General features: G+C 45.2%; 2 protein-coding genes across 2 annotated transcripts; both read left to right on the top strand.

The window, feature by feature from the left end:
* Window positions 1–12: 12 nt before the first annotated feature.
* ntd5 (ntl-dependent gene 5) lies at window positions 13–8,891 on the top strand. The gene is made up of 8 exons (XM_030073477.1): window positions 13–166; window positions 1,119–1,262; window positions 1,649–1,840; window positions 5,643–5,766; window positions 6,283–6,359; window positions 7,042–7,224; window positions 7,800–7,997; window positions 8,161–8,891. Exons 1-8 carry the CDS (start codon window positions 100–102, stop codon window positions 8,241–8,243), a joined length of 1,068 nt encoding a protein of 355 aa, XP_029929337.1. The 5' UTR covers window positions 13–99; the 3' UTR covers window positions 8,244–8,891.
* A 277-nt stretch (window positions 8,892–9,168) lies between these two features.
* LOC115373635 (mucin-17) lies at window positions 9,169–19,432 on the top strand. The gene is made up of 4 exons (XM_030072124.1): window positions 9,169–9,250; window positions 10,314–12,884; window positions 13,035–13,278; window positions 19,389–19,432. The coding sequence occupies exons 2-4, from the start codon at window positions 10,338–10,340 to the stop codon at window positions 19,430–19,432; spliced, it is 2,835 nt and encodes a 944-aa protein (XP_029927984.1). The 5' UTR covers window positions 9,169–9,250; window positions 10,314–10,337.
* Window positions 19,433–19,500: the final 68 nt, after the last annotated feature.

The following is a 19,500-nucleotide window of genomic DNA, read 5'->3' on the forward strand; positions in this document are numbered from 1 at the left end:
CTGTCTCTCCCCCCTTCTCCCACCCTTTGTTCCCCCTCCCTCAAAATGCTGTGTGTGCGTGTCTCCCTCCCTCATATTGTCTGAGGCCAGGCTTCAAGGATGGACTTTGCACTGCTGCTCCTGTCACTGTGGGCTCTGGCTGGAACTGTGTCTCTGCAGGCTTCAGGTAAGCCCTCTGCCTCTGTACATCACTCACATCTAAGAGAGCATGTATACTGAGAGAGCCCTGCATACACAATGAGTGCTGCAGGCCTGTAACTAAACACAGGGAGTAATCGTGGAGTCAGTCAACTCTTAAATTTTTATTAATTGCTGGGCTGTCTTTAATCAGAGCAGTTACTGAAGAGTTTCCCCTGGATGTTTTTTTTCCGATGAGCATTGTACCTTATTGTTAAGGAAGACTGTAGCCATGTATTCAGGTGTATGTATGTCTCCATATGAGTGTGTAAAAGCGTAGCACATGTGTGTTTGGGTAGCAGATTGGTCACACGTGCCTTGAGCAGAATGATGGTACACGTGTTTCATGTGGAAGACTGGGGAACCTGTCTGTCTCCCCACTCTCTCCCCCACGCTGTCCCCTCTCCTCCAAATGTTCTGTACATTGAGGGTGTGTCCATGTTGGCGTACAGTGTAAACTGTGTAAGTGGAGGATTTGGCTTTCTGATGTGTTTGATGGGATACATATGGAGGGAGGAGGGAAATGTGGAGGGCTGGTTAAGTAGCCTATTTGTGAGAGATCCTGTTCAAATGTAAATTGCATTGTTTAAAAAAAGCCATAGTTAGATTGTGAAATCACATAATGCACAGGAAATATTTTCTGCTGTGCTAAAGCACAGAAGGAAGCTAACACTCACTTTTCATTAAAACCAAAAGTGGTACTGCAGAGATTAATAAAAGCCTCCCATCTAAATTCTAACTCTGCAGCCAACCTGGGTGCCAAATGTTTGCCAGGCCACCCACATTGAATTTACTTATCCCTCAAGCAGAAAACAAAGACTTGAGACTTGGCAAACAAATCTCACTAGAATTCCAAGCATTTTTTTCAAGGGGTCATGAATGGAGTGGAAGCAAACAAAGGTGCAATTACTGTGAAGGTGTGATAGTGTCTGTGCTAACAGGGACAGCAGGGCCGTGCCCAGAGAGGCTGCTGGGAGAGGAGAGGAGGAGGACGTGCCCTCGACCCTGTAAAACAGACAAAGACTGCGGCAACAAGCGCCAGTGTCTGTGTGACGGCCAGTGTGGCCTCAGCTGTGTGGCTCCAGGTAACTGTGTGTGTGTGTGTGTGTGGTCTCAGTCACTGTGCCAACTATTTATGTGTGTGTAATTTACATGTGTATGTCTTCATGCAGCTGTGCCTTCATCCATCTGTGTGTGCACAGAAACTGTGTGTTTTTGCTCAATTCAAAATGTGCCCTTTGTTAGTGCTGAACACACGGTTTTGATTATATCTATGTATTGTAAATGTGGGCACTGTGGATCCAATCCAGTTATACAACATCATTAGTGCCCTTTTAAAAGGCTTTGGTGCTAAGCATTCCAATTATACTGTACAAGCAACAATTCAGCATACCCTGAGTAATCTATTGTTCCCTTACTCTGTTTTGTTCACCTTCTCCTCACTTCCTCTGGATCGTCCCTCTCTCCTCAGGCCGTACTTGTCCCTGGCCTCTTCCGCCAAGTGAAAACTCAGTTACTCGCCTCCTCTCTCCCACTCACTCCTTTTCTGCTCTGCTGGAAGTGCGTTGTAACCCAGGATTCACGTTACCTAGTGGCTTGGATGTGACTATCCGCCGTTGCCAAGGTGACCGGCAGTGGAGTGGGGATGAACCCAACTGCACAGGTGGGTTGGAGTTCAACAGAAAATGTCCTTGCTCGCTCTACATCAGGCGTCCACTTTGCAGAGGCATTTGCAGAACAGGCAATAAACATTATGTGCAAGAACGTGCCACGGTAGTTGGTACGTCCTCTGATTTGACGTTGCCTCTTTCTGATATTTTACCTTTGCAACAGGTTTATTACATGTGTGTATGTGTGAGTACGAGTCAGTGGTATATGGTGAATGAATGAAGGTAGCTCTTTGTGTGTGTGTGTGTGAGAGACAGACAGAAAGAGACAGAGAGACCCAGGAACAAAACCCCTCTGTGATTGTGTCGACTGAGACATTGCACAACTGGGACCTATTTTCCTCATCGCCATAGCAACTGGAGCTGTAGCTGTTCATATTGGCCGTCTGAAGATTTTACTGCTGTACTGTTGATAAGTTCAAAGAGGAGCTGAATCCTGAATACATTTGTCTTAGCATTAAATTACGTCACTAGTATCAAAGAACGTTGCATAGAATGATTTGTGGTATATTTATGTATATACGTGTGTTTACGTAAGTGTGTGGGGGGCCTGTGTGTGCACTCATGAATCCATATTTTCTGCTCTTATTTACAAATGTAAATGCATATATTTTAAACAGCTGGGTTTGGTGGGTTTATGTACAACCAAATGTGCAACAGGTCCCCTACAATGACCTGAAACTGACATGTGCCAAGGGTTACTTTAAAGTTTCATTTGTTTAGTCCACAGGAACCAAATCATCAGATACAAGCACAGACACAACCATGACTAGTTGTGCAAGGTCTGTCTGGTCTTAGTCAGTTCCTACAGAAAATACAGAAGGTCTTCGGCATGATTTCTTTTTTCTTTTTTTTTTTTTTCATGTCCTGTGTACTCCGAGAATAGTCAAGTTGTTAAATCTTCCCTTGCGCCTTTGCCAGTCTAAATATAGGATAAGAATACTAAAGCTGAGCTGACTGCCCACAAAAGACAAAAACATCATACCACAGTGCTGCACCACTATCAATACTTCCTTTTGTTTAGACACATCATGATACAGAACCTACAAATGCTTATTGCTTGTGTTGCTCATGGCATCGAATCCCTGTCCGATTTGATAAAAACCATAAGAAATCCTCAGAACTTCAACGCCAATCCTGCTCCTGGGGCTAAATATATATTTTTAGGAATCCTCAACCCTCAATCCTGGTCAGAGCCTTGAGGCGTTTGAAGAAATGGCTATACCCAAAGATGTCAAATAAGGGTACGGTTCTCAGCTCACTTGCAGAGCATCTTGCTGCTGAGAGACGGGCAGAAGGTAGGTGGGTTTTGAACATGTGAGAGTGTTTGTATTGTGTGTGCTGTACATGCGTGTGTGAGCGCGAGTTCGGCTTCTTCATGCCCATTGAGAGGCAGTGGGCGGCAGATCACTGTCAGAGTGACAGAGAGCTGTGTGCACAAGTGTGAGCATGCGTGTCTGTGTGTGTGTGTGTGCTTGTGTGCATGTGCGTGTGCATTTGGAGAGAGGTAGAGAGGTAGATTTTTCTGTATACATTAGATGTGTATGTGTAGGTGGCAGCTTGCACATGTGTCACAGAGTTTGTGTGTGTGCATGTGTGTGAGTGTTTGTGTGTGTGTGTGTGTGTGTGTGTGTGTGTGTGTGTGGGCGACAGATCACAGTCAGGAGAGTCAGAGAGCTCTCTTGCTCATGCTGCTCCAGGCCTTTCTGTTCCCTGTTCTCCTCTCCTCTGCTCTTTTCTCTCATCCTCTTTTCCTCTCATCTCCTTCTCCTCTCATCCTCTTCCATCTGAGGCCTCTGATAAGGTCTCTCTCTACAAAGGAAGCCAAGGACAAGCATGCAGCTTTAGGCTATTTAGTTTGTAGTGAGTGTGTGTATGTGTGCATAATGTGTGTATGTTTATGAGAGCGCAATTGTAAGAAAGACAGAGGAGAAAAATAGAGAGCGGGCTCACAGAGATTAGCTGGACCTTTACATTCATAGTATAATTCAATGTAAATCACAAAAAGCTGTATTTTTCCCCAGTCATTCAGAATCACTAATTTCTTCCCTGGTTTAAAACAGTGTATTTGATGTACCTGTTTCATACCAGTTTCTTGCCGCAGCATGTGTGGGTGGGAGTAACACTGGGACACACAGGCAGGAGAAGGGCGGTATGTGAAAACACTGAACTCAGCTTCAGGCTCTCATCCACAGCCAAACAGCTCTTAACTCTCCCTCTCCCATAAGGTCACTTTGCATTCTTATATTAACATTTGTAGGTTTCATATACCTAAGACATCCCTGAGGCGAGAGCTGTCTCCACCTCTCAAAGTCGTGCTCGGCTTTGAAGCCCTGCACTTGTTGGAGCTCGGGTCGTTCCAACCTCTCTCCAAGCACCACTCTTGATATTTATATTTCTGTGAGTGTGAGGTACTCAAACTTCCAGGAATGAACAGTGCCAGGTGTTATACAACCACCGATATAGCTGTTTTGGAGAGGAGTGTGGCGGCGCTTCACCTGCTTATCTAACTTTTATTTATTACCTACGGAGGGTTATTTCCACTTAAATAAAACAAGACCTTAGGTGAAACGCCTCTTTAGGTCACAAGCCGAATATAACTTTGGTTAAAACAAGTCAAACGAGGTAACATTTTGGACATTCCTTTGCTCTGCTCCTCCGTCCGCCATTCCTGCTGTTATTCCTCATTTCCGTCCTTCATCCCTCCCTTCCTTCCCGCGTAACCACCTTTTTAATGCTTTCATTTATCCCTTCTTTCTTTCACATATTCCTTCATTGCTTGCTCATGACAGATCCTTAATAATAATAATAATAATAATATTCTCCATCAGTTGCATGCTGATTCTAATTTTGCCATTGTATAATTTTGTTACATATGCATGGATATACACATATTAATGTGTCTGCATGCATGCATTTCATTCTTTGAATCATGTTGCCCACATTAGGTTGAAGTTGTGTGAACTTTTTGCATTAATGTTTTTTTCTGGATTATGTTATGCATATAACATATCTTGCACACCAATATATTACTAGAGGAAAATGCCTATTCATTACAATGTGGAATATGTTATTTATTCACATTAAGGACAGACATTATATGTATAGGACATTATTTATTCTGTTGCTGATGTCTGTGATGCCAAAAAGAAACAGCAAAGGATGGAAAAGGCAACTGATGGCTGCCCTGTATGCTTTTCTGGTGCTGTGGGCATTTTTTCGCTTTTCTAGTTCAATTCAATGCAATGGGATCCAATTCATCTAGTTTAATTTCATTTCTATTCATTTTGATTTGATTTGATTTAATTAATTTGGTTTGGTTCCCTTCAGTGCAGTGCAATGCAGTTCAATTCAATTCAGTTTACTGGCATTATACCACAAAAACATAACAAAACATCCTGTTGGCAATCCATTCTGCTACAGTAAATCATACATCATAAAGATAAAGTGAAATCAGTACTACAGTGCAAAGCATATCATAGGACAAGAAAGAGGATACAAAATACAATATTGTGTTATACTATGAGTCTTATAAGTCTTATAAAATGTAATGTGTAAAAACAGATATAAAAAAAGACATATATAGTAATTGCACTTTGCTGCTCAGTTATTCACAGCTCCTGGAGATGCTATGATGCAAAGCTCATTTGGAAGAAGTCAGGAAGGGAACTCAGATGATGAGTACATGACGCACATGTCTAGACGATCTGTCCCTCGTCGTCTGAGGACAAAGTTCTCCTCCTCTCCTCTCCTCTCCTCTCACCTCCCTTCTCCTTCTTCTTCTCCTCTCTCATGCAGAAACTCAGAAACCCACACCACAAGGTGCCCAGACTTGCCCTCTGCCTGAAGAAGTGCTTGACACCTTCAGCATCCAGGGCAGCGCTGCCGTAGGAACCTCCATCCGCTACAGCTGTCTGTCTGGGTGAGACAGGGTGGAGGAAGAGGGGAGGGGAGGGGGTGAGGGGAGCGTAGGCAGTGAGTATGAACACTTGAAAGGGCAGGAGGTCAAAATTTGAGGCTGAGGGTGGAGTGATAAGAGGATGCAGAGTGTGAGAGGGAGCGGAGGGAAGGTTTGAGTGCAGGAGAGATGGTGCACGGGGTGGGTGATGAGTGATGAATGGGAGGGAATTCATTTTGATCTCCTGGCTGACGATTTTTCCAGCGAGTGAACTAGGTCATTACATTCTAATCTTGCATTGACTCCCTTTTACAGCGTGACTCATCCGCTGGGTAAGATGAGATTGAGTGCATATGTCAGCCAGAATCGTGCGCACGGAAATTTAAGACACTCTGAAAGAGATGGGGAGAAAGAGAGTCATGTGCGCCTTTTCATCGCTTTAGTGTATTCAGATGGAGCTCCTCAGCTGTCAATACTGTACATGTCACACAGCCATCTTTACCCCTCTCCCTCCATCTGTTTCTCCTTTTCCTCCTGCAGAGCGGATATAGTGGGAAGCAGTGAAAATTTCTGTCAAGATAATCAAACCTGGCAGTACCCTCACCCCATCTGTCAAAGTAAGTATGTGTAGTATATCTCCCACTGACTGTATCTCCATGTGTGTGTGTGTGTGTGTGTGTGCGTGTGTGTGTGTGTGTGTGTGTGTGTGTGAGTGTGTGTGTGTGTGAGTGTCTTTCTCTTGACATTCAATGTGTATGTGGGCAACTTTCAAGGTTAGCTGGAGAAGATGGAAGCACCAGAGAGGATGGTGGTGGGTGTGTGGGTGAATGGACTGCAGCCTTGTGTACGTGCATGTGTGTGTTTGCATGTATTTTGTGGGGGTGGATATTATACTTACCATTTTCAGGCCACATCCTGTGTGCATGTACTTTGTGTGTGTTCAGGCATACAAGAGAAAGTGAATCAAAAAAGAACAAAAGAAAAAAAAGATACAGCTAGATGTACAGTACATGCACATAGACCCTCCAACTTCACCCCACAAAATCAATTGCTCTGTTTTGCGGTGCACGTCTGCCATCTTCTGGCTACAATTGGTATTGCATGGCCTATCAAATAATAGGCAAAGGGTATAACTGTGCCATAGATACAAATTAGAAATTCTTACATGGAGCTTCTTGCTTTACACAAGTATATAAACAATGTGATTTATGCTTGCCATTGCCAGAAAAATGAAGAATGCAAATCTTTTTTTGTCTCACTGCTGTCTCACTCTCTGGCTGTGTCTCTCTGCCATGTCAGAAGTGTACTGTCTGCCTCCTCGAGAGGTGGAGCAGGGCTACGTGGTGGCTGTCCAGAAGACAGAATATGAAGTGGGCTTTGACATCCACTACCTGTGTAAAAAGAACTACCTGCTGGATGGACCCCAGAAGGTCACCTGCCTGTCAAATGGCAGCTGGAGCGCACCTCCTCCATACTGCAGAGGTGAGAAAGAGAAAGAGAAACAAGAGAAACATCACAAAGATGCTCAGTATATGTGCACTACTGTGCAAAGAGTCTGAACTGACATACTGAAATAACACGTCCATCCTTACAAGTCTTTTAGTCTCAAATCTCAAATCTTGTTTTTCCTAAAACAAGTGAACAAAAGTTGAGATAATTGCCCTCGTTTCTAACAAAGTTTCATTTGTTTGGGGAATTTTCCTGGAACAAATATAAAAATGTTGAAAAACAAGGATGAACACAGGAGATCCGTCCACCAGTATCAAGAAAATGACTCAAGAAAATTCTGGAAAACCAGTTGATTAGCATCAGAAATGAGTAGGATTATCTCATTCCACAGTCAGTTTTTCATTCAGTTTCAGTTTCAGGAGAAAGAGACAGATGATTTGGACTAAATGATTTGTTAACATGGATTTCTTTTCAGTTTATACATTTACACATAAAACAGCACATGAACACATACCTGCATACAGAGTACAGCTGACATCGTATTTATAAACATATTTGATATGTTGTCTAATTTTTCATCATCAATATCTTGTTCATGATTTCTACAGCCCGCTGCCTCATTCCTGCTGAGCGAAGCCGCGTGGTGATTGGTGGAGAGAAACGCTGGCCGTTTGATGTTATAGATGCCATGGTTCCACATGGGGAGAACGTGACGTTCTATTGCAAACACCCTCATAAGCATTGCCGCTTCAATGCAACCCAGACCTGCTTCGATGGAGCGCTCTACGCACCTGCCTGCTACCTTGGTGAGCCTGGGCCGCCTGTGCACGCTGCTCTCTCTTTTTTTTTTTTTTTTTTTTTTTTTTTTTTTAAATCTGTTTCAACAGAGCAGTCAGCAATTAAGAGTTGATCATTGTCATACTTGGGGGTTCAAGACCTAAACTTCTGTACTCTCCCATCCTCTTTCAGAGCCAACCTGGCTGCAGTACAAGCTCTTCCCACATCGACTGATCTCAGAGATTGACCCGTGTGAGCCTGGTTATGTGGAGTGATGACCCATCCATCCGCCTCAGCCTAAACTCGGCACTCATGACACTGACTCACAACATGCACACTCCTTTCTGCTGCCCTGACACGCAACAGTCCCGTACACCGACATCCCTAACTCTCCCTGTTCACCCTGCAGCCTCTGTTTGAACCTGGAACCGCTGCATCTTGTGAAATCCCAAAATTTTCCTCACTGAATGTTTGTGTGTGGTTTAGCAGGTTCATGTGTCTTCCCTGTGCTTGTGGCATCACGGGTTTGAATCCTGCTTAAGACCTTTGTCACCTCAGTCTGCTGCGTACTATGAAAAACTGCAGGCAAAAGACTAACCTTTAAGCCCCTCAAGTATTTCTTTGCTCCCTCTTCCAAGCGTGAGCCAGTTCGTATATTAGATGGTGACACATATGTGATGATGTATAATACAGTAATACATGTTATACCATTTAGTAATAATACCTTCCACATAGCTTGTGATGTGGCTATGCCTTGACTCTGTGATCTCTCTCACTGTGTGATCCTCGGCTTGTTGTCACTTGTATGTTTTGTTGTCATCAGCCTTTTCTTTCCTCCACTGACTTGTCACTGACGCATCAAGTCTTGAGGCTTGTAAGTTTTATTTGATGTGAAGGATTCGAAATAAAACAATGTCAAAATGCCTCACTCTTGTCTCTGAATTCCTTGAGCGGCATGCGTTACCTGGATGGGTTCAAGTGACTTTATCAGCAACCTCTTCCTCTTTCTATACTGTCTTGCACTCTCTTGTCCTCCCTCACTCCCTCTGTCTCAAACACACACGCACGCACAAACACACACACACACGCACACACACGCAGAGCCTTCCTTTGCAGGCTGCAGGTTCAACCATACTCATAGGCTGAACATGGCTACTGGTCGGACCCGGTAGGCTGCGACACCATAGCAACTCCCCTTGACCCCTCCCTCCCTCAGTATTCGCAGCATCACCCTTTACACTGCACATTCATATTTGGTCCTCCGGAAATATCCACAGCTCGGGTAAGCCAGTCCCTATGCAGCGAGCGTATGGGTGGAGTATAGTTTAAAATACAGTTTTAAAATGTATCGACAGCGTGTCCGGCGCATCCCACACCTGCTGTTAAAAGCATTGCTTGAAAAAAAATGAGAAAACGCAGGGAAAGTTTGTCCTGAACGCTGCCGGGCTGCGCTCTCCGTGCCTCGAACCCTCGACTCTAAAATGGCTGGCTGTAGGTCCGAGGCGGCTCCAATGCAAAGGCAGCGATCCGCTCCGCACCGCGACCGGCTGTAAATATACATGTTTTCGTGCGGCGAGTGACGCGTTAGTGATGGCGTTGTCCCAGGTCCGAGTGTTGTCAATGCGCATACGCACCATAATAATATTGGCATTTCGGACCTAGGACTGAGCGTAATGGCGTCCTCCACGGACACTGTTCCTCGATTTATCCTCAGAAAGATATTAACCAAAGAGTCTGACTCGGAGCAAATATGATGTGTCACATTTTGCGAGGCGGATTAAAAAGGAAGATGCTTATACCCTGGCGTCTGCATGCGAATGATAAAAGTGAGGGAGGAAAGCTGTGCCGGTGATGTTTAGCTTACATCAGTCGGACCCGCCGCTAGACCCCGGTGCGTTTATTCTGTCAATGATCGGCGACTCTGGTCGACCCTCGGTAAGCAATTCGCAAAATTCATACACAACATGATCATGGAAGGTAACCGCCACAATTAACAGGACATGGACTGCAGTTTCGGGGGGTCATAAGTCGCTCATTAATTCGGAGTGAGGAATTAATAGTCTATTAATACGGTTGTATTAGCCTAGTAATAACGCGATAACAGCATCCACAGTCAGCAGTGATTATAGGCTTACTGCGCTGAACTTGACCAGCGACTTGACCTCAATAATCATCACATACAGAGTTGTGTTTTTCTCCCCACAGCCCCTACATATTTATTTAGTTCTCCTCTAATTACAACATTTCTGTCATTATTTGTTTATTTATTTTTTATTCTAAAAGTCTGACTTTGATTGGCTAATTTGTTTATAATTTTATCCCTGTTTTTATTTTTTTTTTTACAGAAATATAAATAGGTATGCCCCAAAATGGATTCTCAGCTGGCTACAGTCCTGACCAGTGGCAGCTTGGATGTCCAAAATGGCAGCCAACATGCAGAAGGATCAGGGCCAGTGAAAGAGGTTTTTGTGGACCCAAAGAAAAAAAGCTTATCCAGTGCTCCACCAGGTAACCTCCAGCCATGCCCTCTGAAAGCAGCGACCTCAAGGCAAGATGCTCTATCAATCAATGGGGAAATGCCAGAGGTGGGCGGGACATCTAAGCCAGCCTCTCAGGAAAAGAGTGAGATTGGTGGATTCAAACAGCCAATTACAGTTAAGACTGGAGTGCCTGTTTTGCGCAGCCAACCAATCAGAATCAAAATTGTTGTTCCTCCAAGGTGCAAAAGGCCAATCACAAACTCTACCATCAGCCTGACCAAAGACTTTTCTCACTCTCGTTTTACAAGACCAGTTTTAGTCTCAAGCGGGACAATAAAAACAGAAAAAAATACAAGTAAAATCACAATAGCCCCATTTTCATCCGCCATGAAGACCGAGAAGGAGAAAGAGACAAAGGCAGTTGCAATTTCAAAGACGGAAGAGCCCAAAGTAGAATCATTCCATCGGTTGGAGGAAAAGGAGAATGGGAAAACGTGTGAGGAAAGAGATGATATAGATGCTAATATCAAACATGCTGTTGTTCCAGAAACGCCTTTTGTCGCCAGCACTGATGTAACTCACGCACAGTGCCAACAAGGGATCAAAGAGGAAAGGGCAGACACAAAGCTTACTCTAATTTCACAAACCATGGATTTGAAAGCTTGTACAAGTAAAGAGCTGGAAGTGATAGGAATGGAGGAACAGACAGAACCTCTGGACCTGAGTTTGCCCAAGAAAAGAGAAATTAAAGAGAGGAGGTACGGGCGCTTTCTGGATGACTCCGGCTGCGAGAGCTCACTGATTATGGAGGTAGATGAGTTTGAGGGAGAAGGAGACCGAGATGTAGTAGAGGAAGATGATGGTGATATTGAAGTAGAGGACTCTGAATTCCATATGGGTGGTAAAGATGCATTCGGAAATTCTCTCCTGTCTCCCTCTTTCTTCTCTACCTCTGTGTTTTCCTCCCTCTCTTCAATAGAGTGTGACACTGAAAACCTGCTTCTCATAGATGACCAGGGAATCCCATACACTCTCAGTCCAGACGGACACAAAGTGCCCCAAGTGGAAGCTTCCATGTCAGAGGACCCTCCCTCAGATCAGCCCGTGGTTCAGCCTGAGACGGAGAGAAAAGTGTCATCACAATTGGCCACGTTAGCAGGTCCTAACCTCAGCCAAAGTTCAGATAATGCACTGCACACGCTAAATGCACCTTCTGGCGATCTGTATCCCTCACCAGCCTCCGCCACCCGTTCGCCGTCACTAGATGTTGAACAGTCCAAGGCTGCAGAACTCTTCACAAGCGCACAATTGGTGAAGGGCTCGGAGCCCTCCAAGGCCCTGGAGCCATGCATTAAAGTCGTTCACGAGGCGACTGCTGCTCCGTCCCAGCCCTCTGGGATATCGCTCCCCAACCAACCCATTCAGATCCTCACAAACCCCACCACCAACACCCCCATCCTCCTTCTGTCCTCCTCTTCCTCTCCCCAGCTTTCCTCTGCTCCTGTGGGTCTGCCGCTTCCCCTTTCTGTCGCTCAGAGCTCACCTGGCGCCTCCACCCCTATGCTCCTCCTCCTCTCCTCTGTCCCCTCTTCCTCTGGTGAGTCTGCCACTACCTCCACCCCCATCGCTGTCCTTGACCCCTCTACTGGTCAGTTGTCCCAGATCACAGCATCCTCAGCCCCCATCTCGCTTCCTTTGCCCTCTGGTCAGGTCAGCACACTGGGGTCATCTCTGTCCACCATCTCTCATCCTGTCATCAGACTGAGCCCCAATAACCCCCCTGTTGTCCTCTCAGGAGTCACTAACAACATAAACTCCGCCCCTATTCTCACCTCTGTCTCTGTCTCCTCGTCCGCCCCCGCTCTCCAGACAAACAATCTTATTTCTACCGTTCACAGCACGACTCCCCTCACTCACACCCAAACAAACTCCTCCGATTCAAACTCTGGAATTGAAGCCATATCCACAGAAGAAGTCTCAACTGAAAATAACAAGCCATCGACTTCCACAACAGCATCATCATCTTCTCCGCACCCACAGTCTGCTAGTTTGACCTTTGACCTCGGTCAGCCCAGCTCAGAGGCAGAAGACCAGTCTTCAGCCTTGGAGCCCAAGTTTGACCCTTCTGACATGCCGTCAGAACATGTACCACTGGAGGACCATCTGTACTTCTCTAACACTGCGGCGCCTCCTTCCCCTCCTATTGGACCCATCCTCCCCTCCGGCCAGTTGGACTCCCTTGACCCGCTGGATCCCCTCTCTCCAGCCACGTCTCCCGGCTCCCTAGGCCCCCGCAGGGTGCTGTACTGCCAGCTGTGTCCACGGGTCTTCTTTTACCTCTCAGACCTTGAGCGCCACGCCATCACCCACTCTCAGAAGAAGCCTCACGTCTGCCAGCAGTGTGGCAAAGCCTTCAAACGCTCCAGCCATCTGCAGGTCAGTGCAAGATAATCCCTACTCTAATTTGACTAGCAATGCACGTAATGACAGATGTCACTTTAGATTATTATCATAATAGCAGTATTGAAAACACTGGATTACATTAACGCTGCCATGCAATCAAAGGTTTACCATTTTCCTCAACAGAGACACAAGCACATCCACACAGGCCAGAGGAATTACGTGTGCCCCATATGTGCCAAGCGCTTCAGGGAGGCGGGCGAGCTCCAGCGCCACCAACGGGTGCACACTGGAGAGAAGCCCTACCAGTGCCAACTCTGCCACACACGCTTTGCGGAGCGGAACACGCTACGCCGGCACACCAAGCGGAAACACCCCTACCACCAAGTGGCCATGGAGATGCTGAGTGAAAGAAGAGGCGGAGGAGGAGGTAGAGGAGGCGGTGGAGGAGATGGAGGAGGAGGAGGCGGATCAAGAGTGCAGGAGGAGGAAGACAGCGCAGAGTGGTACAGCTCCACTGTGTCGAACTTGGAAAACTCTGAGTCTGAAACGGAAACTTAGAGTTGTCTGCACATCTAGACTGCAGAGTGAAGTGCGGGTAGAGGAGGAGATGAAGAGAGTCAGGAGTGGCTGATCATATCTAACTCCAGCTCCGACTCTCCGATTCATACACTTAAATACTAAACTTTCCTCTTCATTAAAACATATTTAATTAGTATTCAAAGAAGGGAGCACTTGCAATATTTATTTCGTTGTTTCTATGTTCATTTATTTATTATGAATGTATATTTTTCCCATTCCATTTGATGGGCCAAAAATGCAGCCTTCAAAGTCATATACCATTTATTGTATTCCTTTTGAATTAGCTTTCCTGTGTGAAAAGAAATCTTGTGTGGTAGGGAAAGCTCATGCTTGAGATCCTGTTTCTGTGAGTTAAAAATACTGAGTAGATTGCTAACATGCCCCCCCCCAAAAAAGACTATTGCATTCCCATATAATCCATTATAAATACCTAAAGTGCTCACAAAAGGATAGCGTATTTACTCCATAATAATTCTCTGCTCAAATTGTATATATGAAGAGAGTACTATTTCTAAAAACTGCACTTCTGCACTATCTTAAGTGAAAGATGTGATCTATCTTTCTTACTGTCAGAGACACTGTGAGTCATTTGCACTTGGTTTATTTCAATTCAATATTCCCTTTTTTACATTGTAAATGAAAATGCTTTTCTTTTCTTTTGTTGCCTTCTAAAGAGCGGTTTTACATATTTAATCCATATCACACAAGAGTTTGACCAAAAGTTCTGTGTTATTCTAACATGAACACTATAACAGATTTTTGATTAATGTGAATTATGTTAACTTATTTGAATTAAAATTTGCTGACTGTACATGAAACTGGATCACATCCTGTCCTTGATGATTTTCACTTTCACTTTAACTCCATACAGATGTTTAATGAATCAGCTATCAAAGAGTGGACTTGCATAAGGAGGTTTTGATCATATAGAAATCTCCTCGGTTGTGGGCACAAGGGTCGGAGTCCATCTCTCTCTTAATTTACTCTGGCTCAAACTGGATTCTCTTTTTTTAATATTAATCTCTGAGGCAGAGACCAGAATTTACACGGATCCCTGGGACCAAAAGTAAAAAAAAAAAAAAAAAGACATCTGATATGTATCTGCTGGTCTTGCGACTTGACCAGTTGGACTTCCTCCAGGGAGTAATTGAGTTTGTAAGAAAGCCCTCTGTTTTTTCACTCCCTCAATTTTCTGGTCCATTTAAGCCACTGAGCCTAACAGAGCTAAGCTGACGGTTAAGTTATTAAATACTGTATTGCTCAAATGACCTGACTGGGTCCTCACGGCTGTCCCGTTCCTTATTGCTACGCTGGCCGGCGTGTGAATAGAAACACTTGGGTATGCTGAAAGGCCTGCACATTGCTCCGCTGGATTAATCCGGCAAACTGACTTTTATAAAGGCACAGAAGAAGGAAGGGGGGACATGTAGAAAGTGTCTGGAGCAAAGGTTAACCAAGCAGCCGGTCTGATGAAGTAGTAGATCCTGCTGAAGGACTGTGAAATAAGGAGAGGGTGCATTTGTCCAAGTAAACAAGAGGAATAGCTGTCTTTAAGTGCGTGTTACTTTCGCTGTTTTAGTTTTCCTTAAGGACACCATCAGTCTATATTCTCACCTGTCTACCTCTTTGTCAGACTGTCCTTAAGGGTACAAAGTATTCACAGACTACTTACAAACAACACAGCACCACACAGTATGATACCCTGACTTAGTACTGTACCTATAAACCTTATTAAATAAATAGTCTTTTGTGTTATTGACAGTCACTGACATCCACACTGCAATAGATCACCCCCCAACAATTGCTACTGTTGCAGAAACTCATTGAGGTGCTATTGAAGTTAAGGCCACTCTGATGTTTTTGGTCATTAATTCAGTGCTGTTCTGTCAGGAAAAGAAAAAAAAAAAGGTTAAATTGACACAAAACAGACTCTAGTCCCCTAATTGACACCACTGGGCTGTTGCATTGCTGAGCTTACAAGGTCTTCAGTGCACAGTGATGATGAATATTCAACTGGCCAAGTGTGTGAGATCAGCAGTCCAGCTGGGGTGTGTGTGTGTGTGTGTTTGTGTGTGAGAGAATGAGTGAGTGAGTGAGTGAGTGAAAGAGTGCACGCGCTTGGTAACCATCCAGATTGGACAGAGCTTCAAAGTGCAGTGACTGACAGACAGATGTATGATGGACAGAGTGAGGACAGAGAGTGTATGTGTGTGCGCGTATGTGTGTGTGTGTGTTTGAGGTCTGCCGGCGCTTATACGTGTGTGCTGGCGTTTGTGCCGCGTCAAGTGGAACGGGCAGCAGGCCTTCTGAGTGGCATGAGGCACATGGCCAAGTGATTGAAGTGATAAAGGTAGAGGAGGAGTGGAGAGAGGGATGAGAGTAGATACGGTGATGAGCCACCAGGGAGAGACAGGCAGATGAAATGAAGTGTATTGGACCAGCGTGTTTGTAAGTGTTTTAGCTTGTCTCTTTGATACACCGACAGTTTGATATGTTTGCTGCGTATCTGCTCTGTTAGATCACAGCTTTCCCGCTGTTGTCATTGAGAGCGAAAATGATGGAAAGATAAATTGACCATGGATGCTTCTTTATCAAAAACATGGCCAACATGGGCTGTCATTACATACTTCAGCCATGTGAGGGCACACTTACTCTTATGTACTGATGTTCCTGCTAATGCCTGTCCTCTCTCACCCCTGTCAAATGGTGGGGAGGTAATCATAAAAAGCTACAGACAAGTTTATGCAGAGTTGTGTATACGTTTTAACTGTAAAGGTATGATGTAATGAAAGATACACTTTTGGCACAGCCCAAATGTGAAACTGCAATGCTTTATTATTCCAAATAATAAAGTAGTGAAAGTGAATTAAGCTTTGTGAAGGACCAAACATAGTTTTAGCCTGTGGGTTGTATGTGCAATGGTGTTTATATGTGTGTGTGTGTGTGTGTGCGTGCGTGTGTGTGTGTGTGTGTGTGTGTGTGTGTGTGTGTGCGCACGAAAAGAAGTGTGAGCCCAGCATTACTGAGAGAAATGTGATATTTCACAAGGGAAAGGTTACCAGCGTGCAAGTTGGTAACCTCTCACCAGACAGTGCAGGATTAACACTCTGAGTTTGTGTATGCGTGTGTGTGTATGTGTGTGTGTGTGTGTGTGTGTGTGTGTGTGTGTGAGAGAGAGAGAGAGAGAGAGAGAGAGAGAGAGAGAGGGTAACAGGTGTTAATCAGAAAGGGAGTCCCGGCTGTAGGGGTGGGCACGGAGGATGACAGGCAGAGGAAAAAGCGATTACATCACCTTTCCTTCAAAATGTGCCACAGTGTCAGTGCAGCCAGTGTTTATGTACGCAATCACTGGCAAGGGTGTGACAAAAGCTGCCAGAGGTGAGATTTTATGATGTGGAAAAACATGGAGGCACACTGGGCAAATAGTATACCTACAAGAGCTGTCCGTCTATTACAATGTATTAAATTAAGGTTCCCATTCATTTTTTGTTCCATTAGTTGTTCCATTTTCTTCCATCGCGACCATAATTGGCCCACGAGGTGCTATCTCTGCTCTGTGTGCTCTCTGATTAGTGAATCCCCGTGTCAGAGGCTTTCTACCCACATCTGATAAAATGGCTTCTCTTCTCCCTCTCTGGTCCAGCTGTCTTCCTGCTTCTGCGGTTGTGACTTCCCCGTTTCCCACCCTCCCTTCCTCTCTGCCTTCGCTGTCTCCTCAGCTCTACCTCACCCTCTCTCTCTTTTTCTCTCTGTCCTGCATCTCTTACCTCCCATAGCTCTGTCTCTCCCCCTTCCTATGACCTGCTGAACCAGCACACACCGGCCTGTCTGTCAAATCGAGGGAACAGGTGCTCCAGCCACCACCTCCCTTCCCCCTTTCCCTGTGTACAGCCTACTGGCACACACACACACACACACACACACACACACACACACACATAGACACACACACACATGCAGATCAACATACATTATAAACACTCTCTTACACATTCAACCAGTTTTGGAGATTTTGTAAGTGAGGTGAAACACATTTTGCATGGCACCGGTGCTGACACAGATATGCTCTGACTCTGACCAGTGTCCTGTGACTCTCTGCGTCACATATATGTGCACGCACATCTACACACTAACACTCACACCCAGACACACACACACACACATACACACACTAGTAAATCACTTTAAAGAGAAAGACTGAAAGGTACCGTGCATATGCAATGAGCCTGCATTCTTACTGGAGAACATCATTAGCTGTAAACCAAAAGCAGTCTATAGTCAATTCTGCGGCACACACACACACACAAACACACACGCACGCACACAGACATACACAGGTGTGTATCTTTGCCATGCGACAGAGAAACAGTCGCTTCATTATGCCCACACGTTTTCATTCATCAAATCATTTGGCTGTTCAAACTCCAAGAGATAATGAGACACACCAACTTGGAGTCTGCTTTTTCTTAAAATCATATCAATATAAACACAAAAGCAGTGATTGTTGTTGAACCGGTTCATCAATCAATCAGTCAGCAGATGCCAGGGCTCGTGAATGGCTACCAGGGAGGGGAGGGGGAGATGAGGCCACAGGAAGGGGGAGGGGTAGAGTTTGACAGTCGCTCACAGTTGGCACCAAGGATCCAGGATGCTTTGGGGCGCACAGGGAGAGGGGCAGAGAGAGCGAGACAGAGGTAGAGAGAACGAGAGAGAAGGGTAGTGTGAGTTCTATCATAAGGCAAAGAAGGAACCACAGATTCTTCTCTTCTTGCGTTCACCTTTAGGAAACCCAAGACTAACTAACAAGTGTGGAAAGGAGAATAAAAAAAAAAGAGAAGAGAAAGATATGAAAAGAACATGAAAGAAAGAAATCGTCATTAAACGCGCTACGAAGTTCTCTCTTCTCTCTCTTCCTCCATCTCGCACCTCTCTCAATTTCATCTTAAATCCACTCCAATTCCCCCCGAGGGACTTCATTCTCTCTCTTCCTGTAAGTATTCTGTTTCATTCTCTTACTTTTATTCTCAGGCTTGTTTCTGTTCTCAGTGCCTTCTTGTGCCTCAGTGCCCTACTGTGAAATAATGCCTGTGCCAGAAATGAAATTTCAATCAATTGTTTGTCATCTGACTGCAATAATGACTTCTTTGCTGCTACAATTCTCTCATTTCATATTGTAAATAAGTGAGGTGTGTACATTTATGGGTTTGGGAATAGAGAGAACACTGTGCTGATTTAGTATGCATAACTTCAGCTGGTTCAAAGCATGTGTGTTTGTGTGTGTGTGTTGCTTCCCATCAAACAGGCCTCCTTTGGGTGTTTTGTGACTGGCCAGTTTAAATCAATATTGTTAATGGGTGTGTGTGTGTGTGTGTGTGTGTGCACTAAGACAGAGCATGTAAATCTCCAGCCCTGTCTATTTTACAGGCAGCTCCTCTACTTTTAGTGTACTGCGTGTCTGTGTCCTGTCGTCACAGTGAAAATGCATTGTGTGATAGGTGTTGTGACTCCATGTTAGTCCGTCATAAACAGTGTCCCCAGTGCACCTCAGTCGTGATGTAGGAGGATCTGCTGGGGCTTCTGTCTCTGTCACTCATGCAGCTTGACTCTCCTCTTTCGCTTTCTCCTCTACCTCCTCGCCCCGTCTCTCTAAACGCCTCCTTGCCTGTTTTATTCTATGTGTCATTGGTTCTGCCTCTGTGGGTGTTCCTGCACGGCTCTCTGTGTGATTATGACAGGCTGCCTATAGGGAGGCCTGCTATTGCTACGGCAGACCACCGCAGCTTTCTGCCTGCCTGCCTGTAGAGTCTGCAAGGGTTTGCGTCTTTATTTCTACCTCTGCCTATCTCTGCTGTGCTTTGAGTGCCTCTGTCAATATTGGTTTGTGTCTGTCACTGGATTAACAAACATCTGCCTCTCTCTCTCTCTCTCTCCTCCTGCTCTTCCCTACATCTTCAACAGCTGAGAGGCAGAAACAGAAGAGTCCGTTCATCCTGGTGGAGTGACACCAGGAATTTACTCTTTCTCTCTGCTCTGCTCCCTCGTTCCCCACCAAGCCCCCCCCCCGCGCCCC

Source organism: Myripristis murdjan, chromosome 16 (genome assembly GCF_902150065.1).
Source record: "Myripristis murdjan chromosome 16, fMyrMur1.1, whole genome shotgun sequence".
Taxonomy (NCBI): Eukaryota; Metazoa; Chordata; class Actinopteri; order Holocentriformes; family Holocentridae; genus Myripristis; species Myripristis murdjan.